The sequence below is a fragment of the Dasypus novemcinctus genome, chromosome 15, assembly GCF_030445035.2.
Source record: "Dasypus novemcinctus isolate mDasNov1 chromosome 15, mDasNov1.1.hap2, whole genome shotgun sequence".
Lineage (NCBI taxonomy): Eukaryota > Metazoa > Chordata > Mammalia > Cingulata > Dasypodidae > Dasypus > Dasypus novemcinctus.
The window spans coordinates 20,160,058-20,183,834 of record NC_080687.1 but is presented as its reverse complement, the minus strand read 5'-3'; the positions used below and the strand labels follow the sequence as shown (position 1 = coordinate 20,183,834).

Sequence of the window (23,777 nt, the reverse complement as noted above, 5' to 3'; positions counted from 1 at the left end):
TAACCCGGGAGACTGAGGCAGTAGGCTGCCAGGTTACATTAATCAATATTTTCTCCCTCCCCGTTTTATATTACCTTTGTGTGAAAACTAAACTGATCCCCGTCTCTTACAAAAAGGTGACCAGTATTAGGATAAACATGTTGCACAAATATATAACAAGGTAAGTTTTTGAATCCTTAGGGGAGATAGAGAGAGAGAGGAAACAGATCATCAGCCCTGGGAATACATGAAAGTCCCTGTGTTTGTACTCTGGGCAAGCAAGTCCAGTGGGCAGAGAGAAAAATGACTATGGCTTTGGGACACAAAAGGAGGTCTTTTTGAACGTTTGAAGACCAGTGTCAAAATAGGGGATGAAAGAGAGAAAGGAACAAAGAAATGAAACTCGGGTGAAGCCTGGGAAGGGATGGGAGTGGTAGACTGAAGCCCCAGAGCCCCGTGGCCCCCAAACCTCTGCTGCTGCTGACGGAGCTTCCGGCTGCTGGTCCCCACCCCAGCTGCAGCTGCCCTTGCTCCTTCTTGCCGCGGACGCGAACCTGTCGCTGCTCGCTTGGCCTCCACTGCCCACGCAGCTGCCCGCGCAGCCCTGCCCACCTCCCTAGTGTACCTGGCCGGGCCAGGGCCCTGACATCTTGCCAGCTCTTCCCACGAGGTTAGGTCTTCTCTCCTACCCCCTGGGACCCTGCCACGCATGGGGCGGCGCACGGAGCCTCAAGCTCTGCCTGCTCCCTGCCTCAGCTGGCAGGGAGCGTCCCAGCAACCACGCCTGCAGCCCACGCAGCTGCCCCCCTCCCCAGACCCAGCCCAGGACTGGCAGAGGCCCCCTTCCCCAGCAGCCAAGTCCCCACCTGGTCCCTGCCCTGCTAAATGACAGTTCACAGGCGCTTCATCACGGGAGGGATGCTGGTCCGGGTCCCCAGGAAGAGACCTTGTAACTTCTCCCAGCTAATCAGCATGAAAAGCAGGACTTTAGAAGAGAGTGAGCACGGTGAGTGTGAAGATACTAGTTTCTCTGTACTGCCCCTGACCACTTCCTTCCTTGTCTTACACCTGATGGCGTCCCGTTTCCCATGATAATCAAGACTCCGTGGATTCAATGACCACTGTTATTTACATTCCAGAAAATACCTCCTCCAGGCAGGGGTAGCCTAATTTAGCCTTTGGGGTCTGCATCCACCCTTGCAGTCGCCAGTGTCCCTGCCTTTTCTGGGCTGACCGATGCAGGGTGTTCGGAGCCGGATGTCCTTCCCGCGAGCACCTTCTGGAACTGCAAGAACATTCAGAGCCAAAGTACAGGCACTAGTGGAGGAGGGCACTGCTCCCTGGCCACGGCTGTGCACGCAGGGCACAGGGTGCTCACCCTGGAGCGCAGCGCCGGGGCTCCCGGGGAGAGAAAATCAAGTCAAGGGCATTGCTTCTGGGCAGAGCCTGATTCATGCACGTGCATTTATTTTACTCCACTGGGAGCTTTAAATTTTCCGAAGGGGCAGTAGGAAGAAGTTTACTCTTCCTTAAAGGATAATTCTAACCGCATGAAGAAGATAGTTTTGCTAAAGGTGGAAGAAAGATTGAGCCAACATGTGAGCTGGCCGAAGGGCTTTGCTGGGGTCCCTTACTTGATTGACCGGGCATGGACGTGAGAGAAACGGGATGAGAAGCTGGCTGGAGTCAGCACGGGAGGGGCAAAGACTCCAGGGTGCTCGGCCCACAGCCCAGGACCGTGGTGATGAGGCGCTCGGCGGACTTTCGTCTGGAAAAGGGAAGATGCGGGCTGGAAAGCAGGCCCGGGGTCAGGTGTCAGGGCTGCACGGTGGAAGAGTGAGGTTTGCCAGTCAGGATGTGCTCTGCAGATCGGGCTGCCTTTGGGGAGGAATCTCAGAGCTTTGGCTCAATCCTGCATTCATTTATTCCGTGGGGGAGACGGAGTTCCTAATGTTTCCCTTGACAAGGGAAGCAAGGAGCCCAGGTGGCTGCCGTGGCGGGTTTCGGTCGGGGTCAGTGACGACCAAGCTCTCAGTGGAGTCCTTCTCGGGAAGGGGCAGTGAGGGCCTGGGAGGTCACAGGCTTCTGGGACAAAAGAACATTAACAGGGAAGCAGAAATCTATGCACCAGAAAGATTTCCTTACACCCTGCGGAGGACACGAGGCAGGGTGGCGGGTTAGGGGAGGTGGGTAAGGGGTCGAGGCTGCGTCCCCTGCTAAGGGGCTGTATCCCCTATTAGGGGAGGTGGGTAAGGGGTCAAGGCTGCGTCCCCTGCTAAGGGGCTGTAACCCCTATTAGGGGAGGTGGGTAAGGGGTCGAGGCTGCGTCCCCTGCTAAGGGGCTGTATCCCCTATTAGGGGAGGTGGGTAAGGGGTCGAGGCTGCATCCCCTGCTAAGGGGCTATATCCCCTATTACGGGAGGTGGGTAAGGGGTCGAGGCTGTTTTCTTCCCACCAGCAGCTCTGCGTCTTTGGGTCTCTCCAGTGAACATGCTGAACTAAATCATCTCGGCTTCTTTCAGGCAGTGAAATCTCTAATTCCTTGGTGTTTCATCATTTCCCAAGAATGGCAAAGGGCTGGACCCAATGGGCACTCCGTAACAGCAGGTTTACTGTGGTCTTTTTTTCCTGAGAATTCTCTCCCTGGTCCTCCTCACCCGGTGCCAGGCGAGGGCGAGCAGTGGCAAATGAGAGCCCGCTTGCGGCGCTGAGGTCCCCGAGCCTTTAGCTCAGCTGACTTAGAGAGACTGGAGGCCTCAGCTTGCACCCGCCACCCCCAGCCCAAGGGGAGCGGTGGGCGGTGAGGCGAGCCTGGGTGGGGAGCCGTAGAGTCGCCTTTTCTTACAAGTAGATTCTGTGAAACATGCTGTGTCTCTGTCGTGAGGGGGTCCCGCCGGCTCTGCTGCTCTCGTTCCCTGCCCCGCCCTCCCCACCCCTACCTGCTACCGTCTCCACATTTCCAGAGTCTTCTAAGCGTGTGAGGGGAGCGGGCCTGCACCACCCCTGGGCGTCCAGGGCAACCTCTCAGGGCTCCTTTCGGGGGTCCCAGGCTGAGATCCCCAGGACCAGCAGGGTGTCAACCATCAGGAGAAGAGAAATGCCCCTCCACGTTCTAAGGGAATTGCCCCAAAGGAAGGGATTTCTTAAGAGCATCCCATCATCCTGTTTTGTTATGGTGGTGGTTTCAATACCAGACAGGCACACCTGGCTGCTAAGTTTAGCATCCTCACGGGTTCCATACCCTTTATACTGCGCAGGATGCCCACAGGCCACTTTGCCCAGATCCTAGCAGGCTGCTGGTGCACATGATACCACTGGTCCCAGGAGGAACAGGAGGGGAATGTGGTGGCTGCTGTGTGAACTCATTATTGCTGCCGTTCAAGCACTTTATTTTTTAAAAAGATTTATTTTATTTACTTATTTCTCCCCACCCCCTGTTGTTCGCATTTGCTGAATCTGTTTGTGGTTTGCTGGTTGTCTTTTATTTAGGAGGCAACAGAACTGAACCTGGGACCTGCCATGTGGGAGGGAGGCGCCTAATCGCTTGAGCCACCTCTGCTCCCTGCTTTGTTGGGTCTCTCATTATGTTTTCCATTGTGTGTCTCTTACCGCATCAGCTCGCTGTCTTGCTTGTCTTTCTTATTGGGCCGGGCCTCCCATGTGGCAGGGGAGAGCTCAATCGATTGAGCCACAGCCCCTTCCTGTTAAGCACTTTAAAGACTGCAGATTGCTCCACCATCATTTGCAAAATAAAGCACACTAGAGCTTTCTTTAGTCCACATGTGGTTTTCATCTGGGACCACTAGATGGCGCCATCGACCAACTCCAGTTCAGAAAATTCTGCCGGCATCTGCCGCCCACACTTTTTGACCTGTCACCGCACTTCCACTGGTGATTTTCGTTTGTTCCTGTAACTAATACATAATATAAAATCGTGCGTTTTTACACTTAAACTTTGTCATGAAACATAAGAAGTGATCCTACTCAAGTGAGATCAGACGTTTTCGTTTTAAAACCACAGAAATATTTCCCAGTGGTCTTTCCCAGCCCAGATGACACATGTGGCACACAGGGGCCCCCAGTCTGCTTGGCACTTTCTGCCTGAGCCTGACTGCCCACACTGATGGCTGCTGTGTGTCTCCGTCCCACCACCCCTGCCTCCTGCCTTTGCCTCGGCAGGTCCTTGGTCACCTGCCACCAGGGTGCCACTCAGGCCCCCTACCAGGACGCCTCTCGTGACCTGCTACCGTCTCTATGACCCCAAGTGCCCCCACTCCTGCCCTGAAATGACCCCCGAGCAGGTTCGTCTCTCCGCCGGACGGTGCCTTAGAGGGTGGTGACTTTGTTCTCCTGCTGCAGTGTCGGCACGAGGCAGAGCCCAGGGCCGGAGTGCAGGGGCTCGAGTCCCAGCACGCCTGCTCCTTAGCTGCTGGCCTTGGGTGCGCTCTTTTAGCTTCTCTGTACCTCAGTTTCCACCTGTGTGGAATGGGAAGCTACGACCTGCCTCATAGGTGCTCTGGGGTGAGGATTAGGTGAGGGAAGCCATGTAGAGGGGTCGGAACGATGCCCGGTGGTCAGGGCTTGTTCGCTGCTATCGGAGGGAGGACTTGTGAGATGGCCGACAGCTGCCGAACCGGAGGATGCCCTAAGGTCGTGCATTTTCAGACAGAAGCCACTCTGTTGGCGTCCCACGAATGGAGCAGGTTGGTGGTTATTATTTTAGTAGACACCCTTTGCAGCATCTTGTTGTGTGCCGCCAGGGGCCGTCCACCTAGAACACAATGAAAGACAGAAAGATAGTCCTTTTTCAGCCTCCCTCCTGCTCACCAGTCCCAGGGCATCTTTTTTTTTCCATAAGTTGATTTACTATTTTGCTATTTGCAACCGGAGGGTCTTAACTGAGACAATTAAGCGTCCTTTTTATATTGCTATTCTTTTGCAAATGTGGATGAGTTTTATGGTCGGACAGACGTGGGCAGTTGACCGAGGCAGCCCTGCACCTCCTTCCTCTGTGCACCGAAGCTTCGGCGGGGTTTCCATTGCAGGACTCAGAACGCAGTTGCCAGCAGAAAACTGCCCTTCCTGCTTCTGTGTTCTGAAAAGTCCTGCCTCCTTGAGAAGGAAACTGCAATCAGGATAGGAAAAGGGACAGTGCTCAGGACCTTAGAGGCAGGGATGCCGGGGGTGCCGATGCTGCCAAGCCTGAGGGCAGGTGTGGGGGTGTAGCGGGAGTCGGTGACTTGGGCACGAAGGGAGGTGACCGGCGCCATCTGCTTCACAGCCCCGCTGCAGAGTGCCTAGGAGCTTCCCGTGCTGCTCTGCTCGGCCCCTGATCTGACTGTGACCCCCAACCCCCGCCCCTCCCTCCCTTCGACTGTGTCCCCTGGGAGTCGCTGTCCCTTGTCCTCAAGCACTTTGTGGACTGTCCTTTCTCGGCTCTAATTGAATCCAGCTGTTCGTGGGGACCCCTCCTCTTCTGTCCCTTTTGAGAGGAGGCTGTGTCTTCTCCCATTCCCCAGTCACCCTGGAGCCTGGAGAACAGGTAGGTGCCCTCCTTGTTCTTCACGACTTCTTCCAAACAGCCTTTCCTCCTTCAAGCGCATCATCAGATTTGCACCTCTCCCCACTCTCCTACCAGCCACCTACCCTCCTCCCCTTGGATCTTTCTTCAGTTGGCCTTAAAAGCTCCACTAACCAGACCCTTGGCTTATTATCATCAGTCACCCTCAGAGCACCTCTGAAAGTTCTGGCAGGTCCTCTATGGCATCCTCCTGCTCTAAGACGTGTACCTGAATATCTCTTCAACCACAAGCCTGGAGCCTGTTGATTCTACTACTTTTTTGCTGTCCGTTCTTCCTTGCCTTCTTCCTCTCACTTTCCTCCTCCCTTTCCGCAGCTTCCCTGGTCCAGCATTATAGCCACCCCCTTGCCTCTTTCCCCTCCCATCATAAAACCATCCCTTGTGAAGCCCAGCTTACAGCTTACTCTGAGCCTGCACCACAGCAATCAAAAATGGGGAAGAAAAGCACACGGCCTTCTTACTAAACTTCAAATTTACGACTGTAGACTTCAAAAAGGTACTCCGTGATGTCAGGCGATCCTACTACATTTCCCTACTAATGTTGCCCCCCTTGAAGAGAGCTGCTCTTTCACAGTTTTCCCCCTCCTCAAATATCCAACATGTCCTCATCCCTCCCCTCCACAGTTTCCGTGGATGACGTCACCCTATAGTTCATAAAGAAGATGCTGTCACGTGAGAGTACCGCTCCTTCCTCTGCCACTTTCACCTGTGCCATTCCTTCTACCTCCCATCCAGCTACAGGGGAAGAAATAGGAACAACCTCTGCTACCTGAGCCTGAAGATCTTAGCCTCTTTGGCTTTTTCAAGGCTTGACTCCAACAGTTACCTCCTTTCTCTCCGGCATCTCCGAGTTCCTTCTTTCAATTGGATCATTCTCATAGGCACAGAAACATGTCTCAGTGTCACTCATCCTTTAATTGCCCTCCAGGAACCCTTCACCCCCCTCCAGTACTGCCCTCATTTCTCTCTTCCCCTCTCTGAAGGGTTGTCTGAACTCACTTCCTTCATTCCCTCTCCTCCTTCAATCTAGTCAGGCTTTCATCCCCACCACTTTCCTGAATCAGCTCCTTTAAGGGTTCCTGCAGGCCCACGCTCAGCAAATCCAGCGCATCCTTTTCCTCACTGTACCTGCCTTTTAGCAGCTTTTGGCAGGGTTGACCTCCCCCTTCTTCTTGAACCACTCTCCTTTCCCGGCTTCTGGGAACTCACTTTCTTCTGATTTCCCTCCTGCCTCACAGGCTGCTCCTTGGTGGTTCCTCCTCCTCTGCCAGAGTTCTTAACGTTGGAGTACCTCATGTTTCTGCTCTCAATCATTTTCTCTTCTCTCCCTGTATTATTTTCTTGTTTCAAATAGCAAGAGGAACGTCTTAAAATTATAGATCCCTTGACCCCACTCTAGACTCACTGCATGAGAATATTCAGGGATGGGGCCCTGAATGCAGCCAGGACCTAAGGAGTAAAATTCTGGAAGCTCATTGAGGTGGGCCCAACTTTCTGCTTTCAATAGTGAAGTATTGAAAGCTTTGCTCTGAGGTCAGGAATGTGATTATCATTTCTATTGAATATTGTACTTGGAGGTACTAGCCAGTGCAATAAGACAAGGAAAAGGAAAAAAGTTACAAGGATCAAAGCAGAAATAAATAAAATTGTCACTGTTTGTAGACAATATGATTTTGTATGAGGAAAATCCAAACTAACTTATGGTCTAACTATCAGACTTAGTAGGTGAATTGAGCAAAATCAGTGACCACAGGGTCAAGATATAAAGATTTAATCATATTTGTATATGTCAGCAATAAATAATTTGAAAATGAAATGTATAAAGGAGTACCACTTATGATTGCATGAATAAATTAAATACATGGGAATAAATCTAGTAGAAGATGTGCAAGACCTCGAGACAGAAAACTACAAACCATTATTGAGAAAAATTAAAATAACCTAAATAAATGGAGGCATATACTAAGTTCATGGATTAAAAGATGATCAGATATCAATTCTCCCCAAATTGACATGTAGATTGAATGTAATCCCAGTCAAAATCCCAGCAAGGTTTTTGCTGTGGAAATTGATAAGCTGATTAAAAAATTTATATGTCAATGCAGAACATCGGGAACAGCCAACCCAATCTTGACGAACAAAGTCAGAAGACTATTACTAGCAGATATTAAGACTTACTATAAGGTTACAGTATTCAAGACTTATAGTATAGACAAAAGATCAATAGAACAGAATATAGAATCCAGAAAGAGACCCACATGTATGCAGGGACTTGACAAACTTGCCACTCTAGTATGGGGCAAAGAATGACCTTCTCAATGAGTGGTTTGGAGTTAGTTGGCTTGTCCATATGGAAGATTATGTATTTTGACCCCTGCCTCATAACAATATAAAAAATTAATTCTGATAAATTACAGGTTTAAAAGTGGAAGGTAAATAATAATGCTTCTAGATAAACATGGGAAATGTCTACCTTGGGATAAGCAAAATTTTCTTAAAGAAGACTCAAAAGCTGTTATTAAGGAAAAGATGAGTAATTTGGGCTGCCTCAAAATTAAGTCTCTCTCATCATCAAAATACACCATAAAATGAAAGCAGATATTTGCAATACATAGTTCCAATGAAAAATTTGTTTCCAGAGCATATAAAGAACTACATTCAAATCAAAAAGAAAAAGAGAACATAATAGAAAAACAGCCAAAAGACTTAACTGGCATTTCACAAAATAAGAATGGTCACAAATGGCCAATCAACATATGAGCCTTAGGGAAATGGAAATTAAAGCCACAGCAAGATACCACTATGTACCTAAAATAATGACTAAAATTAAACTGATGGTATCAAGTGCCAGCAAAGATGTGGAGTAACTGGAAATCTCACACATTGCTGGTGGGAATATAATTTGTTTCTCAATATCTACATAAATGCCAAATGATACAACAATTCTACTCCTAAAGAGTACACCTGAGAGCAATGTGTATTATGTGTACTATATGACATGCAGAAGAATGTTCATTCTCTGGCACTTAAAATAGGACCCAACTGGAAACAGCCCAAATGTCCACTAATAGAAGAAACAGCCCAGATGTCCACTGTATCCTATTTTGCTGTCCGTGTATATCATAACAGCACTGAGGGTGCATGAATGCTGCTACCTGGACCAATGTGCATGACTCTCACAAACAATGTTGAATAAAACCAGCCACAAAAAAGCACATATTATATATTTCCATTTAGATCAAGTTCAAAAACAGGCAAAACTTGACTGCTTTCCATTTCCTTTCTTCCACCTCCTTCCTCCCCTGCTGGTGTTCCTTGCCCTTCCAAAATAAAATATTTTTATTCAAATTTTTTAAAAAACAGGCAAAACGAATTCATGGTGATAAAATTCAGGATAGTGGTTATCTGAAGATGGAGGTGGAGGGGATTGGTGACAGTCATTTGAGAAGGCTTCTGGGGAGGTGGGAACAATCTGTTTCTTGATCTGTGTGCTAGTTATATGGCTTATGCTATGTGTACTCTTTCTGTATGTATGTTATAATTGAACAAAAGGACAATCCACTTCAAGAAAAAGAGTTTACATTCTATATGTTCTACGCAAGAAGGGTTGAGACAACCTAAATACCAATTACAGGGAGTGGAGTTTTTCTGTGTGTTTTTGTTTTGTTTTGTTTTTCCTGAGGGCACAGCCATCCTTTTTGTTCCAGAGATCCCCTCCAGGGCCGCTCACCTGGGAGAGAAGTGCACTCACCCAGGCTTCACACCTCTCCCCTGGTCACAAGATCTAAAGGTTCATCTGCAGTATCTACTGCTCAAGGTGTGGTCCTTGAACCAAGCAGCCTCCTCCTCATCCGGGAGCTTGTTAGAAATACAGAATCCTGGGCACCATCCCAGACCTACTGAATCAGAATCTGCATTTTCACAAGCAGTTGACTTGATTGCATGCTGCAGTTCAGGAAGCACAGACTTTGGTAGGTCTTCTTTGATGTTGCCTACTTATCCCTGCCTTCACTCACTCCCTTGATGCCTGCACCGTGACCTCTCTATCTCTAAATAATCCCCACCACTGCCTCTTCTCTCTACTGATGCTCTTCCTTCTCTGACTGTCACGATTTTGTTTGCTTCTCTGGTTTCCCCAGCTCTGTGATGAATTGGGTCTGAACAGGTGGGAAAGTGAGTCTTCCTCATTCCCCCACTAAACTCATAGAACAAGATGCAAGCCTACCAGGAAATAGAAAACCGTGATGCTAGATGGCTGCAAACCTCACTGGCAAAGAATGGCCCAGCCCTGGATTCCAGACTGTTCTCTTGCCTCTCCCTGCTCTCACCCTACAACATGAGGTCAGCCCCAGGGGCTGGTGGGGCCATCCAGGTGAGATAAGGTGACCTATATGCCCCGAGGCAAGTGATCCCTGAACTGTTAGAGAAGGCACCGAGGAAGTGGTAAATGTCAGGCAGAGTTTACGAGACCTCTGTGCCTTTTTTTTTTTTTTTTTTGCTTATTTGGGCCAAACGTGAGCTCATCGGCCTCAACTTCAGCTGCAGGGGCAGCCTGCCAGGGCGACCACTCCGCAGCCAGCTGTTGTGAAGTTGGAGGGCTGCCCGAGCGACATCAGTGTGTCTACAGGGCCATGTTCATGCCCCAGGGGTGGGGGGCGGGGGGACATTTCTGGAGTGGGCTGCCAGTTTCTGAGTTATTTGTTTTCCTGTTTACACCCAAGGCTTGTTCCACTAAGGGATGGTTTCTTTCTACAACCAAAATGAACACCCACCGCATGGAAGGAGCAGGGACGGGGTCCCCGAGCTCCAGGAGCCAGGGTCACCCCTCATCTGAGCTAATCCTAGAACGCTTGCCTTAAGCAGGGTAGGGGTGTGGGTGAGACCGCTGTTCAACAACCCCCGTGCCCGGGCTCCATGGGCGACAGCGGCAAATGACGTGGCCCTGGCTCCTACGAAACTTACATCAGTCTGGATAGAAAGGAGTTGTTGAATGTTTCTGTCCATTGCTGCAAGTCGCTTTGCTTTTCTTTGTAATAGTTTGCATCTTCTGGATCAGTTGTCCCAAAATGTGGTAGGAGAAGAGACGGTTCGTGAACCTGGACGATCTGGGGAGGGGGCCATTGGGAGCCCACGAGGGTCTTCTCTGCCCTCGTCCTGAGGAAGGCGTCTTGGCTCAGGGGCACCACGCAGAGCAAGGCCCAGGTCCCATGGCGTGTGGGTGCCCACCATCTGCCCCGGTGATGGGTGCCACGCGGTACCCAGTGCTCCCACATCCTGGTGCGGCGCAGGGAGTCGGAAGACGCCAAGCGCATCTCATGGCACAGGCCGGCCCCGAGGGGAACCCCGGATGGGGTGGGGAGGGCGAGGGACATCAGTCCACAGGTTTCTTAAAAACCTGGTCCCGGAGGCAGTGCACAGCGGTTGAGAGCAAGGCCCTGCGCGCCCGGCCACCTGGGTTCCCTGGTCTACCCCACGCTTACTGTGTGGCTGTGTGGCTGTGTGGCTTTGGGCAAGTGATGTAACCTCTCTGTGCTCAGTCTCCCTCTCTCTGCTGATGGAAATGATAGTACGGTAGTGCCTCCCTCCTGGGTCGTTATGAGGACTACGTGAAAAGTAGATGAGAATTTAGTCCAGTGCCTGGCCCATGGTGGCACCGTCACCAAAGCTCCATTTCAGGGAAAATGGGAGAAACTGAGTACGGGCTCGATGCCATCCAAAGGACTATCGCCGTGGGAAATAATCTTAGTAAGAGAACATCTGTACGCACTTAGCGGGGCAAACACGCATCACGCATTTACATCTATCAACTCATTGACCGCCCCCAGCCAGCCCATCAGGTAGATACCGTTACTCCTCCCGTTTTTGCAGAAGGAAGCGGAGGCGCCGAGGCATCCTCTGTTCATAGAGACCCTGCCAAGAGTCCATCCCAGGTCCCTGCTCACGGCTGCTGAGCCGCGTCACGCCTGCCCACACAGGCAGCGCACGCCCATGTCCCTGGCACGCGTGCCCTTGGCGGTGGGTTTCTCCCACCGTGCAGATTGGCAGCTTGGGGGCGTTGCTCAGATGGCTCCTTTTGCCTTGGAAAGTCCTTTCCTGGCCCCTGTGGGCCCGGTGGTTCCCTGCTCAGTCAACGTCACAGCAGCCCCGGGCCCGTCCTTCTCCCTTGCACTCTAGAAGTGTCAGCTTCCCGTGGCAGTGGAGTGCCCGCTCAGGGACGGGCTCGCAGCTGAGAACTGAAAGGAGACAAACCCGCGGTGATGGAGGGAGCTGGGGAGGCTTAGGAGATCCTGCGGTAGTCCCGTGGGCTACGGCACTTCTGAGATTGGAGCAGACTTTGAGGCCTGGACCACTGCCGACACCGCCACGTGGCCTGTAACCCGGTACCTCCTGTGGCTGGGGGCGGGTCGTCCCACCCCAACTGGGCGCCTGTCACTGGACCTGAGATGTTGCCCCTCCCGGCCCAGGCCTCGGGCCTCGAGCTGAGCCCTGGCTGGCGTGGCCGCGGCTGGGGAAGCAGGATTGGAGTTGCCCCAAACCGGTGGTAAGAGCAACGTAAGCAAAAGCCTGCGTAGGGCCACCTGGAAAGAGCACGTACCTGGCGGGCACCGAGGAGCTCAAGGCCTCTCCCGCGGCCAGAGGCCTGGGGTTACTGGTACCGTCTCAGCTATTTCACACACCCCCAGCCTGAATGAGGCTGTCTGGCAAGGTGCCAGCAAATCTGTGGAGAGCACCTGCTCCGTTTAAAGCCCTGGGTTGGGCACCGGGACCCAAGGGGGAGCAAGGCAGGTGTGAATCCTCTGTTCTGGGCACATACACTCCGACATACAGCAGGTAATTTGCAGAAACACTCTCGTGTGCACAGTGCTCTGAAAGAGAAGCATGGAGTGCTGCGGGAACGTTTAATAGGGTTTGTTTCTCTGCACAGGCAATACGATTTCCTGAACCTTCTGTAAACTTCAGTTGCAAATCCAAGAAGTAAACAGGGAAGTGTTGGCATATATATATTTTTATAACTTAAAAAAACCTTATTTCCATAAGAACTAAGCCAGGTCAAAAGACCATTCTGGAACACCAGGGAGACAAGAGTGCCTACGACTGAAAGCAGGAGGATTGCATCCAGCCTCCATGTAGAATCTAAGCCCCCTCTTGACATAGATGTGGAGTGGACACAACCATTCCAAGGTCCACAGGATGGAGGAATAGAGTATGGATTAGAGTGGACTTACTGATATTCTGTTCATGAACTATTGTGATTAGTAATCGAAGAAAATGTGGTATTGGTGTGGAGAAGGTGGCCATGGTGGCTGCTGGGTGTGGGGAATGGGAGAAAGAGATGAGATGTGGGGGCATTTTCGGGACTTGGAGTTGTCCTGGGTGGTGCTTCAGGGACAGATACCGGACATTGTGTGTCCTCCCATGGCCCACTGGGTGGACTGTGGGAGAGTGTAGGCTATGGTGTGGACCATTGACCATGAGGTGCAGCGATGCCCAGAGGTGTATTCACCAAATGCAATGAATGTCTTACGATGATGGAGGAGGTTGTTGTTATGGGGGGAGGAGTGAGGTGACAGGGGTGGGGGGTATATGGGGACCTCATATTTTTGAATGTAATATTAAAAAAATAAAGACAAAAAAAAAGACCATTCTGTTTGCAGCACCTCACCCAGCTATGAAGTTGAATCACTGAGCTCCTACCATGTGTGCACGGGCTCTCGACTACCAACAGCAGAGAGGCTATTTTGAATAAAAACTGATGTTTATTTGCGCATTTAGCCAGAAATAGTTATTGAGCCCAATCACTCTAAACCTATGGAGTCATTCATTATCCAATATGGATATGAACACAGGATCAACAGCACACATCCACACAGATGCATGTTCTGTACGTTGCCATCACCCTCATTAAATTTGAGACTCAGGGGAAGCGGACTTGGCCCAGTGGTTAGGGCGTCCGTCTACCACATGGGAGGTCCGCGGTTCAAACCCCGGGCCTCCTTGACCTGTGTGGAGCTGGCCCATGCACAGTGTTGATGCACTCAAGGAGTGCCCTGCCACGCAGGGGTGTCCCCCGCGTAGGGGAGCCCCACGCTCAAGGAGTGCACCCCGTAAGGAGAGCTGCCCAGCACAAAAGAAAGTGCAGCCTGCCCAGGAATGGTGCCGCACACACGGAGAGCTGACGCAGCAAGATGATGCAACAAAAAGAAACACAGATTCCCGTTCCGCTGACAACAACAGATGCAGCAAATAGACACAGAAACAGACAACCGGGGCAGGGAGGAAGGGGAGAGAAATAAATAAAATAAATACATCTTTTAAAAAAAAAAAAATATTTGAGACTCAGGATCTCAGATACTATAGCTCTGGCTTTATTACATAATGTTTACAGGAAGCAGAGTACTTTCACAGCCTATGTAATTGATATGTGTTCCATCTAATTCTGATTTTCATTCAAGCCCAGAAATGGCTCACTTACAGATATATGCAGAGATTTGGAAATTAGCAATTCAAGGCAGTGCCCTGGAGCTTGCCTTTCTCATTTCTGCCGTGGATTGGCTGGCAGGCAGCTGCTGGCATTACACAATTGGCTTGGACGTGAAATGATCCAACAGAAGCAGACCTCTCCGTCTCTACACTGTGACTCAGGCTCCTGCCGTCAAGCTAAGCCGGAGGACGGAGGTCATCATTATACAACTACTCAAGTGTTATCCTTATCACAGATGTTGCTGTTGCAAAGAGCTCTATCTTACACCTCCTTTCCAGCAGATGCTCGTGAGCCTGCGGAAGCCTCCGGGATTTTTCCCCAAAGTTGTTGTCACCATGCCATCCAGAGCGATTTTTTAACCCCGAAGAACGCGGGGACCTCGGATGCCGGGACTGATGAGACGTACGGATCATAAAACTTGTTTTGGAGGGTATAAACAGCTGGTCAACCAGAAAAGGAAAATGACTTGGCTCCTAACGTGGAATATCAATTTTGCTGAGCACCAGGAAAGATGGGTTTTGTCCGGATCTTTGAATTGTGAAGTGCTTAGGCTGGGAAATGAGTGACACCCAAAAAATAGCTGTGCATCTTTAGATCAGCACAAGCTCCGAAAATTGCCCGAGTGGGGCAGGACCCTAACAGAATTGCTGCAGTCTGCTAACACGCTTGCTTGGCATGCATTTTACTTTGCGATGCAGGAATGGCATAAGGATTATGAGAGGAGTCATTTTATTATCAGCCTTTCTTAGTGATTAAGTGATGAAAACCCTGTATTCTTACCTGAGTGCATTAATTACAGATCTGTTTCCTCCTTGTTGTAGCTTACAAGATGCTGGAATTGGATTTATCCTTGTCATAGACCGAAGGCAAGACAAATGGACCTCAGTGAAGGCGTCAGTCCTGCGAATAGCAGTAAGTGCCCTGTGCCCCTGGAGGCTCTGGGAAAGTCGCACCAACCTTCTCCGGGGCTAAGTGACTGCAGCGTTTCCCTGCTAGCCACCCAGCTGTGGTTTCCTCTTTACAGTTCTGCAGCAGTTTGGTTCTGGTTGGGTTCCTGCTTGAGGGATGAGAGCACGGAGCTGTGCTGTGGAGTGCAGCACGGAGCACCAGCTCCGCAGGGGTGGAGTGGACGCAAAGGGGACACTTCAGTCCCTAAATTTCCTTGGGTTCCTTGAAGAGCTACTGCAGACTTCTTTGTTTTCTCAGATAGACTAACTCTTAAGGGGCCTGTTATAACTTGCAAGCAATTTCATCTTACTGGGACAGCCTGTTAATTTCTGTTTCCCCAAATTTTACTATTTATGCACTCATAAATGCGGCACAAAAATTATGAATAAGCAGGATGTTAATCTCCAGGCTACAAGTTTGAAATTATGTATTGGCTTTTTCTAAGTGACTTTTTCCTTTCCAAATAAAGCTATTTATTCATGAGTCTGAAGACTAAATAAGACACACTGGCCTTCCTTAGTAAGCCGTTCTTGAATTTAGTCATCCTCATCCCAAGGATTTTGTCCTTATAGCTGTAGAGTTAGCTTGCATTTTCTGTGTGCTGCCCTCCATATCAAAAAAATTAGCTGGTTTTCTTTTCCTTTTTTTAGCCTGCAGTAGCAATTTAAGAGGGAAGAGATTAAGTCAGCTGAGAGCCCCCGAATCTTATTTTAGTCTGTTGCTGCCACCTCCGCCCTAGCACTGGATGTGGGCTGGTAGCACTTCTCGCCCGTCCGAGGTCCCCCCACCTTCGCCTTCTCTGCCTCTTGGGTTGGAACCCCACAGAGCTAGAGGTCTGCAAGCAGGGTGCTCCCGAGCCGTGGGACACGCCAGTCCTGAGCTGGGATGGTGCAACCGCTCTAAAGCGTTCCTTGAAAACTTACCCGCCCCCCCCCCAGGAAGTAAAATTCCCTTAAGCCCTTTGGGTCTTAACGTTCAAAACCATCTTGGAACTCCCCAAGGAGCAGAGGCAGGGTCAAGGTACAGGATATGGAGGAAGAATGAATCCCTTTCCCTACGTGTCGACTCATTGTTTTGTCTTTAACAATAATTCAAGGTCCAGTATCTGCCCTGACTGTTGCTCTTACCTGCTCTAGCTGCTGCTACCTCATCCTGTCTTTCTGAAGTTCAGTCCTCTCACCTCACTTGCTTCTCCACTCCTAATCTTCTGTCCCAACCTGTCCTCCACTTCCAATTCCATCGTTTTTCAGAAATAAATCAGCACACCAAAGAATGTTATAAAAGAAGTAGGCATGTTACATAATCAAATTCCCTCTGTTTTGAAATCCTCCGGAATTTTAAAAGTTTGGTAAATCAGCATCAGTTAATAGCCAAGGTGTCCATTTAATTATTTTAAATTTTAAAATGATTTTGCATAAGGCCTCATTGCAGGCAGCATTAAAAATTAAAATTTTAAGAACCCACGGTGTCAGGCACACAATAGACTTACAGCAACTATTTCTTGGATCAATAAATTAGTCCTTCATTGGATACCAAGTATCAGTCAAGTTTGTCTTTGTTAAAAAAAAATAAAGATAATATGAAAATAAAGATAATATTGTTATAACAACACATTTTTAAATGAAAATCATGTAAGTTCTTTTGCATTCATCTACTACTGAATTTTTTTTTTAATGTATGGCATAGAGTATAGAGGTCAGCCTCTTTGCTGTGACATCCTGGGGCCTCCAGAACGACCTGGGCACTCACATTTTGTTCCTGAGGTCCTTTTGTATCTTCTCATCATTTCGTGAAAGTACTTCTCTGCCCCTCTGCACACACTTCCGACACCTAGAATGCCCGTCACCCAAGAGGAAATGTCTAGGATCCTCCACACCCTACTCCACTGCCACCTCCTCTGGGAAACCTTCCTCAGTTCTTCTGGACAGAGGCTGTGTCTCTAATCCTAGAGACTCTACTTTGCTTCTGCCTTTACAAAAGCCTGTGCCATAGTAAACAGCTACTATTTTTTGTACTCTATGAGTTTCTTAAAGGCAAGACTGGGTTCTCTTTATCTCTGTTTTGCCCACATCTAGCCCAGGCATGACAAGTTCACAATAAATGTCTGTTGAGTTCATCAGTCATTTCTGGGTTAGATGACAACAGGTTTCCCAAATGCATGGTTGTTTTTAAGAAATTATTAAAAAAATAATAATCCTATGATCCCACCCTCCAAGATATAGGGTATGGTAGATCTCCACATGATGTAGGTGTTGAGACTGAGTTTCCAAGTATACATGTGGTTTCATTCCACACTGAATTTATGATCAAATGGGTTTTCTGAAACAAACTGGCTCATTTTTAAAAATTTGTTTTGTAAAAATCACTATTGAAATATTAGTGTTTGAATTTTAATTTTTGCATGCATTCTTATGCCATAGGCATACATGTTTTCCAGCCACTATATATTGGAAACATAAGGGGGGGGGAGTTGGCCAAGAAGAATCCAGCCAAGTGGGAGCTGTAGACTTTTGATAGTATGTTGTGGGGTTAGGAAGGAGATAAACATATAGGAGAGGTATCTGGGACAGAATTAAGAAGTGAGTGTAGAGATATCAGTAAGCCACGAATCACACCGTTGCCATTCTTTGTGCATGTGTCCATTTCCCAGTCTAGACAGGGATCGCTGTGAGAGGGTGTCTCCATCTTCTCAGACCCCCCAGCACCTGGGACGTGCTCAACAATTGTTTGTAGAACTTCACGAAGAAGGGAGCTTGATCTTCTAGAGGTAGACACTAATTGCAGTCCTTGGAGGGGACCCAGGAGAGACTGGGAGCTAGGCTCAGGATCTTCAGTTGATATTAAGACCACTTTGGAAGAAACAAAGGAAAAGGTCAAGGAGGCGTGGGGACCAGGGGAGGGGGGGAGGCATTCTCAGTATAGGGCCATGCTCGTCCTCGTCCTGGCAATCCTGCCGAGGCAGGAAAGTGACCCGGGCAAAGCCAAGAGCACAGCAGACGGCAGTGGATGCGACACTGGGCCAAGATGCCCAGCAGTCCAGGAAGGTCGTGGAAGGTCTGTGTAAGAGGTGATGGAGACCTAACTCCCCTGCGGTGGGGACGGGATGGGTTCTGCGGACTGGAGGTGGGACGGAGCAAGCAGGATTTGTCTGTGTGCTGCATGCTACCTGTGGAGGGCAGACGAACAGTGACTCCCCCAGGGTGGCCTGGGTGGAGTGTTCAGAGATGGCACTCCCACCCCTGATGCTCAGGAAATTGGGAAGGGGGCGCATGCCAACGCACTGTACCCTTACCCTGGGTGGCACATCTAGACTGCAGACCGTAGCAGGGCTCCATTTTCATCCAAGGTACCTTTGGATGACTCTGCCACTTAGTGTCAGCTGCGGCCAGCACAAGAGCCCTTGAGAGGATTTCCAAAAAGGTGCTGACGCTCCAGCATGACCAATGCAACCCGAGCACCTGGGTCACAGTTGGCTGCAGAACGCTACAGAGCAAGCCGGTGGTAAAGAGGCTTGTATTTATGTCTAAATGTGTTTGGCTACTCAAGTGAGATTCAGCACTTACATAATGCACTGTAATTATGGGGCTATTTTGGGGCACCATATGTGCTATCTCCTGAGCTGAGTGTTCCTGATCTGGGGTGTTCTTTTTTCTTTCTGGATGCTTTCAGCTTGAACTGGAATAGAAAAGTAAGACACTGGAGGAGCCCAAATCCAGTATTCCTAAGATCAGATGACCTATGTTTCCATTAAAAACAAGGCCGGCGTCTATGTTGAGAGTGGTGTTTACATGCAATGTGTATATTTACCTGTTATAATTTCTTGGTATCAACCAGTGAACAAAGGTAGAAGGAATAAAGTACAGAGCTGAGAATTCAAACATTTCTTCTCTCTTTGCCTCACAGTTGGTTCAAAAGTCTGGACTGTTCTCAGGCGAATGTATCTTTTATAAATTATTTAGGTGTATTCTCCCAGAATTCTATTTCCACATTTAGTTTTCTTCTGCCATATTGTGTATGTGAGCATTTTGGAATTTGTAATAGAATGTACATAGTTATGTTTAGAACTAGGCTACTTCAAACTAAATCCGTATCCCAAAGAATGCTGCTGAAGAAAATTGCACTTAAAGTAATTGGTAGTTTGCACGGGGTTTGCCTGTAAAGTCTATAGGTTTTTGTCTGTTCTGTGCAGCAAAAGTACCAAATCTGAGAAGCCCAGGATTTTTAGGTTATCTAATAAATATTTCATGTGTGGCAAAATAATATCCTATTAAACAAATGCTGTTGAATTCTTACTATGTGCCAGGCATTCCGGCTCTAAAGGTGACTAAGAGGAGAAGATGTGGTTCAAGTGGTTGAGCACCTGCTTCCCACATGGGAGGCCCCAGGTTCAGTTCCTGGTGCCTCCTAAAAGCAACAATAACAAGCAAACAAACAAACAAACAAACAACTCAGGGGAATCAATGTGGCTCAGTGGTTGAATGCCAGCTTCCCACATACAATGTCCCAGGTCCAAGCCCTGTCCTCAGTATCTGAAAAATAAATAGATAAATAAAGGTAACTAAGACGTACCTCTTCTTCAGGGGCCTTATTATCTGACAGGGAATCAGAAAAATTAAACAGTAAAGGGTAATAAAAACTCTGATGAAAATGGGGATCAGTAAAAGCACCAGGTGGACTTCCTGGCAGCGTTGATGTCTGACTAGAGTCCCCAAAGAAAGTAGGAATTACTGAGGCTGAGAGGAGGGATGACGAGCATGCCAGTTGGAACAGCATATGCGGAGGCTAGAGGCAAGCGGCATGCTTCCTTCGTGAACACGGGCTACCGAGGTAGAGAGCAGAGGAGTCATGTCACAAAAGCTGCACCTCTCTTAATCAGAATTCTAAACACCATCCTGAAGGCTAGGGGAGCTCGAATGGTTAGTGTGGAGCTGTGGTAGTTGGTAGATCCACCTATGATGATTGGGTTGTTGAGCTTTTTCAGAATAAGCTGGCTTTGTGAAACAAACGCATAGTTTTTAGCACGTGGGCATGGCACCGTGCTGAACCTGATGTGGGGCAGGGAGTGGGGACCACCACTTAGTAAGCTTCTCCTAAGTACTAGATACCGTTGCAAAATGATTTCACTTAAAATCCCTCTGTACATTTATCATCCCTGTGTTACAGATAGAGAAACTGGGCTTCAAAGGGACAAAGTAACCTACCAGCGGGGCAGGGATCTGCCATTCTCACTTAAATCTCCCTGCCAATACCTATACCAGTACAAAAAGCCAGTACCTACACCAGTGGTCCCAATACCCTAGACAGTGGGCTGGCGCTGTCCATGCAGAGTATTCTAGAAGGTAAGGGCAGTGTAGCGAGGTGCTCGTAAAGTTGAGTGGGTTCAGCTTAAATGATTGCCCTTCATGCAGAGATTATGTACTCCCTTATTTTTTGTTAAAAATGTTTCTTTTTAAAATGGTGTACATAATATTCTTAACAATATTAAGTGGGGCCTTAGATGATCTCCCTTCTTTCATTTTTTTATTTTAACAAACTATGAAACCCAGAAGTCTAGTAACTACTGCCCCAAACCATTCTGGCTTCTCTCTCCAAAGAAAAATGCAAAATCATTTCTGGAGAATCAGCAAAATCATTTCTGGAGAATCAAATGGAAAAGGATACCGCTGTTTCCTGTAAACCCGGTATCTTGTCATCTTGGTTATTGGGAGGTGTCACTCACCCACCGAGACTCCTCCTATGCTGCTCTGTATCAACTTGATATGTAGATATTATTTTTGCTTATTTGATTTATTTTTTGCAACTTAGAACTATTACATGTATGGTGAGCCACCTTATATTTTGGTGACTCAGAGGCACTTGAGTTAAATCTGGATCTAAAAGAGGGGGTGTTGATTTTGCCACTAAATATATGGAAGAAAGGAAACTCTTTGTCCTTTTTTTAATGTCATATAAGATTAAGTAATCAATTGTCTTTTTTTTCTCTCTTTTTTTCCAATTGTCTTTTTTCTCCCACCTTTTTTATTGTGAAAAATATCCAACCTACAGAAAACTCGAAAGGGTAGTACAATGAACAACCAAATACCCTATCCTTCAGTTATATTCACTTACCGTTAGCATTTTGTCCCTTTTTGCTTTCTACACACACACACATGTGCACACACACTTTTTGCTGCTCCTCTTGAAAGTTGGTTTGTCATTGTGGTTATTCATCCCTAAGTACCGTGATGTATATCTTCTACAAACAGAGATGCTCTCCTATATAACTACAATGTAGCAGTCACACTCAGAAAATTTATTATTGATACAATGCTATTATCTAGTAAGCAGTTCATATTCAAATTTCCCCCATGGCCCCACTAACATCCTTTAAACCTTTTGTAAAAATACAAGATCCAGTTAACGGTCACTCATTGTATTTAGTTGTCCTGCCTCTTCTCTTTAGTCTTTTTAAATCTCTCTCTCTCTCTCTCTTTTTTTTTTTTTTTTTTGGTCTTTTATGAAATTTTTAAAGAATTGAAGTGAATTATTTTATAGACTATCCCTTGATTTGGATTATTCTGTCTGATTCAGGGTGAACATTTTTAGCAGGAATGCTATTAGACGATTTTGTGGCCTCCTCAGTGTATTACATCTGGAAACAACACAGGATCGGTTCGTCCCATTGTTGGTGAGGTTAACTATGATCCCAGATTTCTCCATTATGAAGGGAACTTTTCCACTTTGCTTTTAATAAGCAATCCCTGGGCGATGCTATGGGACTATGAAAATCCTGTTCCCAAAAGTCTTTCACCCAATGGTTTTACTGTCCATTGACAGTTTTTGCCTGAATCAATTTACTCTTTGATGGTTGTTACATTGATTTATTTTCAAAGTGAGAGCGTTAAATGTGCAATGGTTGTCACTAAACCTGCTAGTTGAATCTTCCTATTCATGTTTTACTTCCTAGTCATCGTGTGTCCTTGTAGTTTTGCCTCCTTCCACCTTGTAGGGTGGGGTCTTGCCCTTACAAACTCAATCATTGCTTAGTAAGCATGCACAGCCCCTGAAAATTCTTGGTACAAACAGGTATAAATGCCTTCATCAATACATTGTCCTTAAGAAGAGTTTACAAGTTGACTAGAAGAGTGGTCAAAATACGTTTCAGCTCTTGATTTGATTTTCAGTTCATGAGGCTCTTAATGTGTAATATACAACGAAAGCCAGTTAGAAGCTTACTGGAACCTGTTGAAAAGTTGCAAGGAGTGGTGCTGGTGGTTGGGGTTCAGGGGTTGGGTTTCAGTTGGTGGGGTGAGGGTGGGGGAGAAGGATGAGTATGAGTGTGATAACCAGTTCCCTAAAATTTTTAATCAACTCACCGCCCCATTTTCATAGTCATCTCCAGCCAAACACCATCCAAGTTTACATAAAGAAGAACCCCACAGGTATTTCTGGTTTTTGAAGCCTAAAGTAAATTTCATTAAATGCACTGTCCATTATTTATCTACTAGAAGTGATGGGCGTCTGCAAATCCATTGCCATATTTTCTCACAGGCTGCCTGGAGACATATTTGCAAGAGGTCTAGCACCTTAATGGCCTGTTTGTGGTTTGGGGGTGGATTTTATTAGCACTGGCCACGTGCACACGGCGCCTAGCCACCCCTGCAGCTTGTGTCCAAACCTCTGCGCAGAGAGCTATTTAGATTCCTGGCAAGTGTGCAGCCAACACTCATCTTCACCGGAGTCCTGCTTCTCTGATTTGGACGCTCAGATTTTTCATCTGCTGACACCAAAACACAAATAAACTTCTTAATTTATGTTTATTGTATAAACTTTTGTGGGACTTTTGGGCCACTATCAGACAACTGTAATTGGTCAGGTTTCAGCTGTTCCATTTGAAATTAAATAAAAAATGTTAAGTCAAATAAATATGACTTTGAGTAGACTTTAGGAAAGGTTACTTGAACCTCAGAAGGGTTTTTCAAACAATACTCCCCAAAGCACCAAAGTTCTATAGCTTCTAATGTGTTCCATTAGCTTTAGCTATGTTTGTAAATGCAAGCAATATTTTTTTTCATTTTGTAAGTCTCTAAGAAGAATATTCATTTAGAAACCAATTAGTTCTTCTTTTTCTATCTCCAAATCACATATTTATGGTTGTCCCATCATAAATCAATTGAGGTTAACCCCAGAAAACAAATAATATTATTTTCATACTATACAGAAATATAATTATTACTTGGTTATTGAGTAATTTTCAAAAAGGATTATTTTACAGCCTTTATCCCTAATCTTCCATTTATTTTCCTTTCTCAGACCTTTTCCCAACTTTTAATACAAATGGTATTTCTATACCAAGAGAAAACTTAGTTTACTTTTATTTATTTTCAATATATGTGTGTATCGTTAAAACTTTCTTGGGAAGCAGATGTGGCTCAGGCAATTGAGCTCCCATCTACCACATGGGAGGTCCCCAGTTCAGTTCCTGGTGCCTTCTAAAGAAGATAGCGAGCTGGCGCAACAGGCAAGCATGGCAAGCTGACACAACAAGAGACATAAGAAGAAAAACATAATGAGAGACTCAACAGAGCAGGGAGGGGAGATTCCCAGTGCCTCCTAAAGAAGATAGCGAGCTAGGATGATGGGCAGGTGTGGCAAGCTGATGCAACAAGAGACACAAGAAGAAAAACATAATGAGAGACACAACAAAGCAAGTACAAGTGATCAGGCCCCTCTCTCCCACATTGGAGGTCCTGGGTTCAGTTCCCAGTACCTTCTAAAGAAACAAGGAAGATGAACAGACACAGCAAC

At 47.4% G+C, this 23,777-nt stretch overlaps 1 protein-coding gene across 30 annotated transcripts in view; it reads left to right on the top strand.

Annotated features, from left to right (window-relative positions):
* MCF2L (MCF.2 cell line derived transforming sequence like) overlaps nucleotides 1–23,777 on the top strand; it is a 370,234-nt gene that overhangs the window by 280,197 nt on the left and 66,260 nt on the right. For 28 of the 30 annotated variants that reach the window (XM_058276391.2, XM_058276395.2, XM_058276390.2 and 25 more), the window contains one exon: nucleotides 14,864–14,954. In XM_058276391.2, coding sequence (XP_058132374.1) covers nucleotides 14,864–14,954 — 91 coding nt within the window. Of the gene's footprint in view, nucleotides 1–14,164; nucleotides 14,445–14,863; nucleotides 14,955–23,777 lie in introns of those variants that run through there. The other 2 variants (XM_058276396.1, XM_004450733.4) reach the window with 1 other exon arrangement.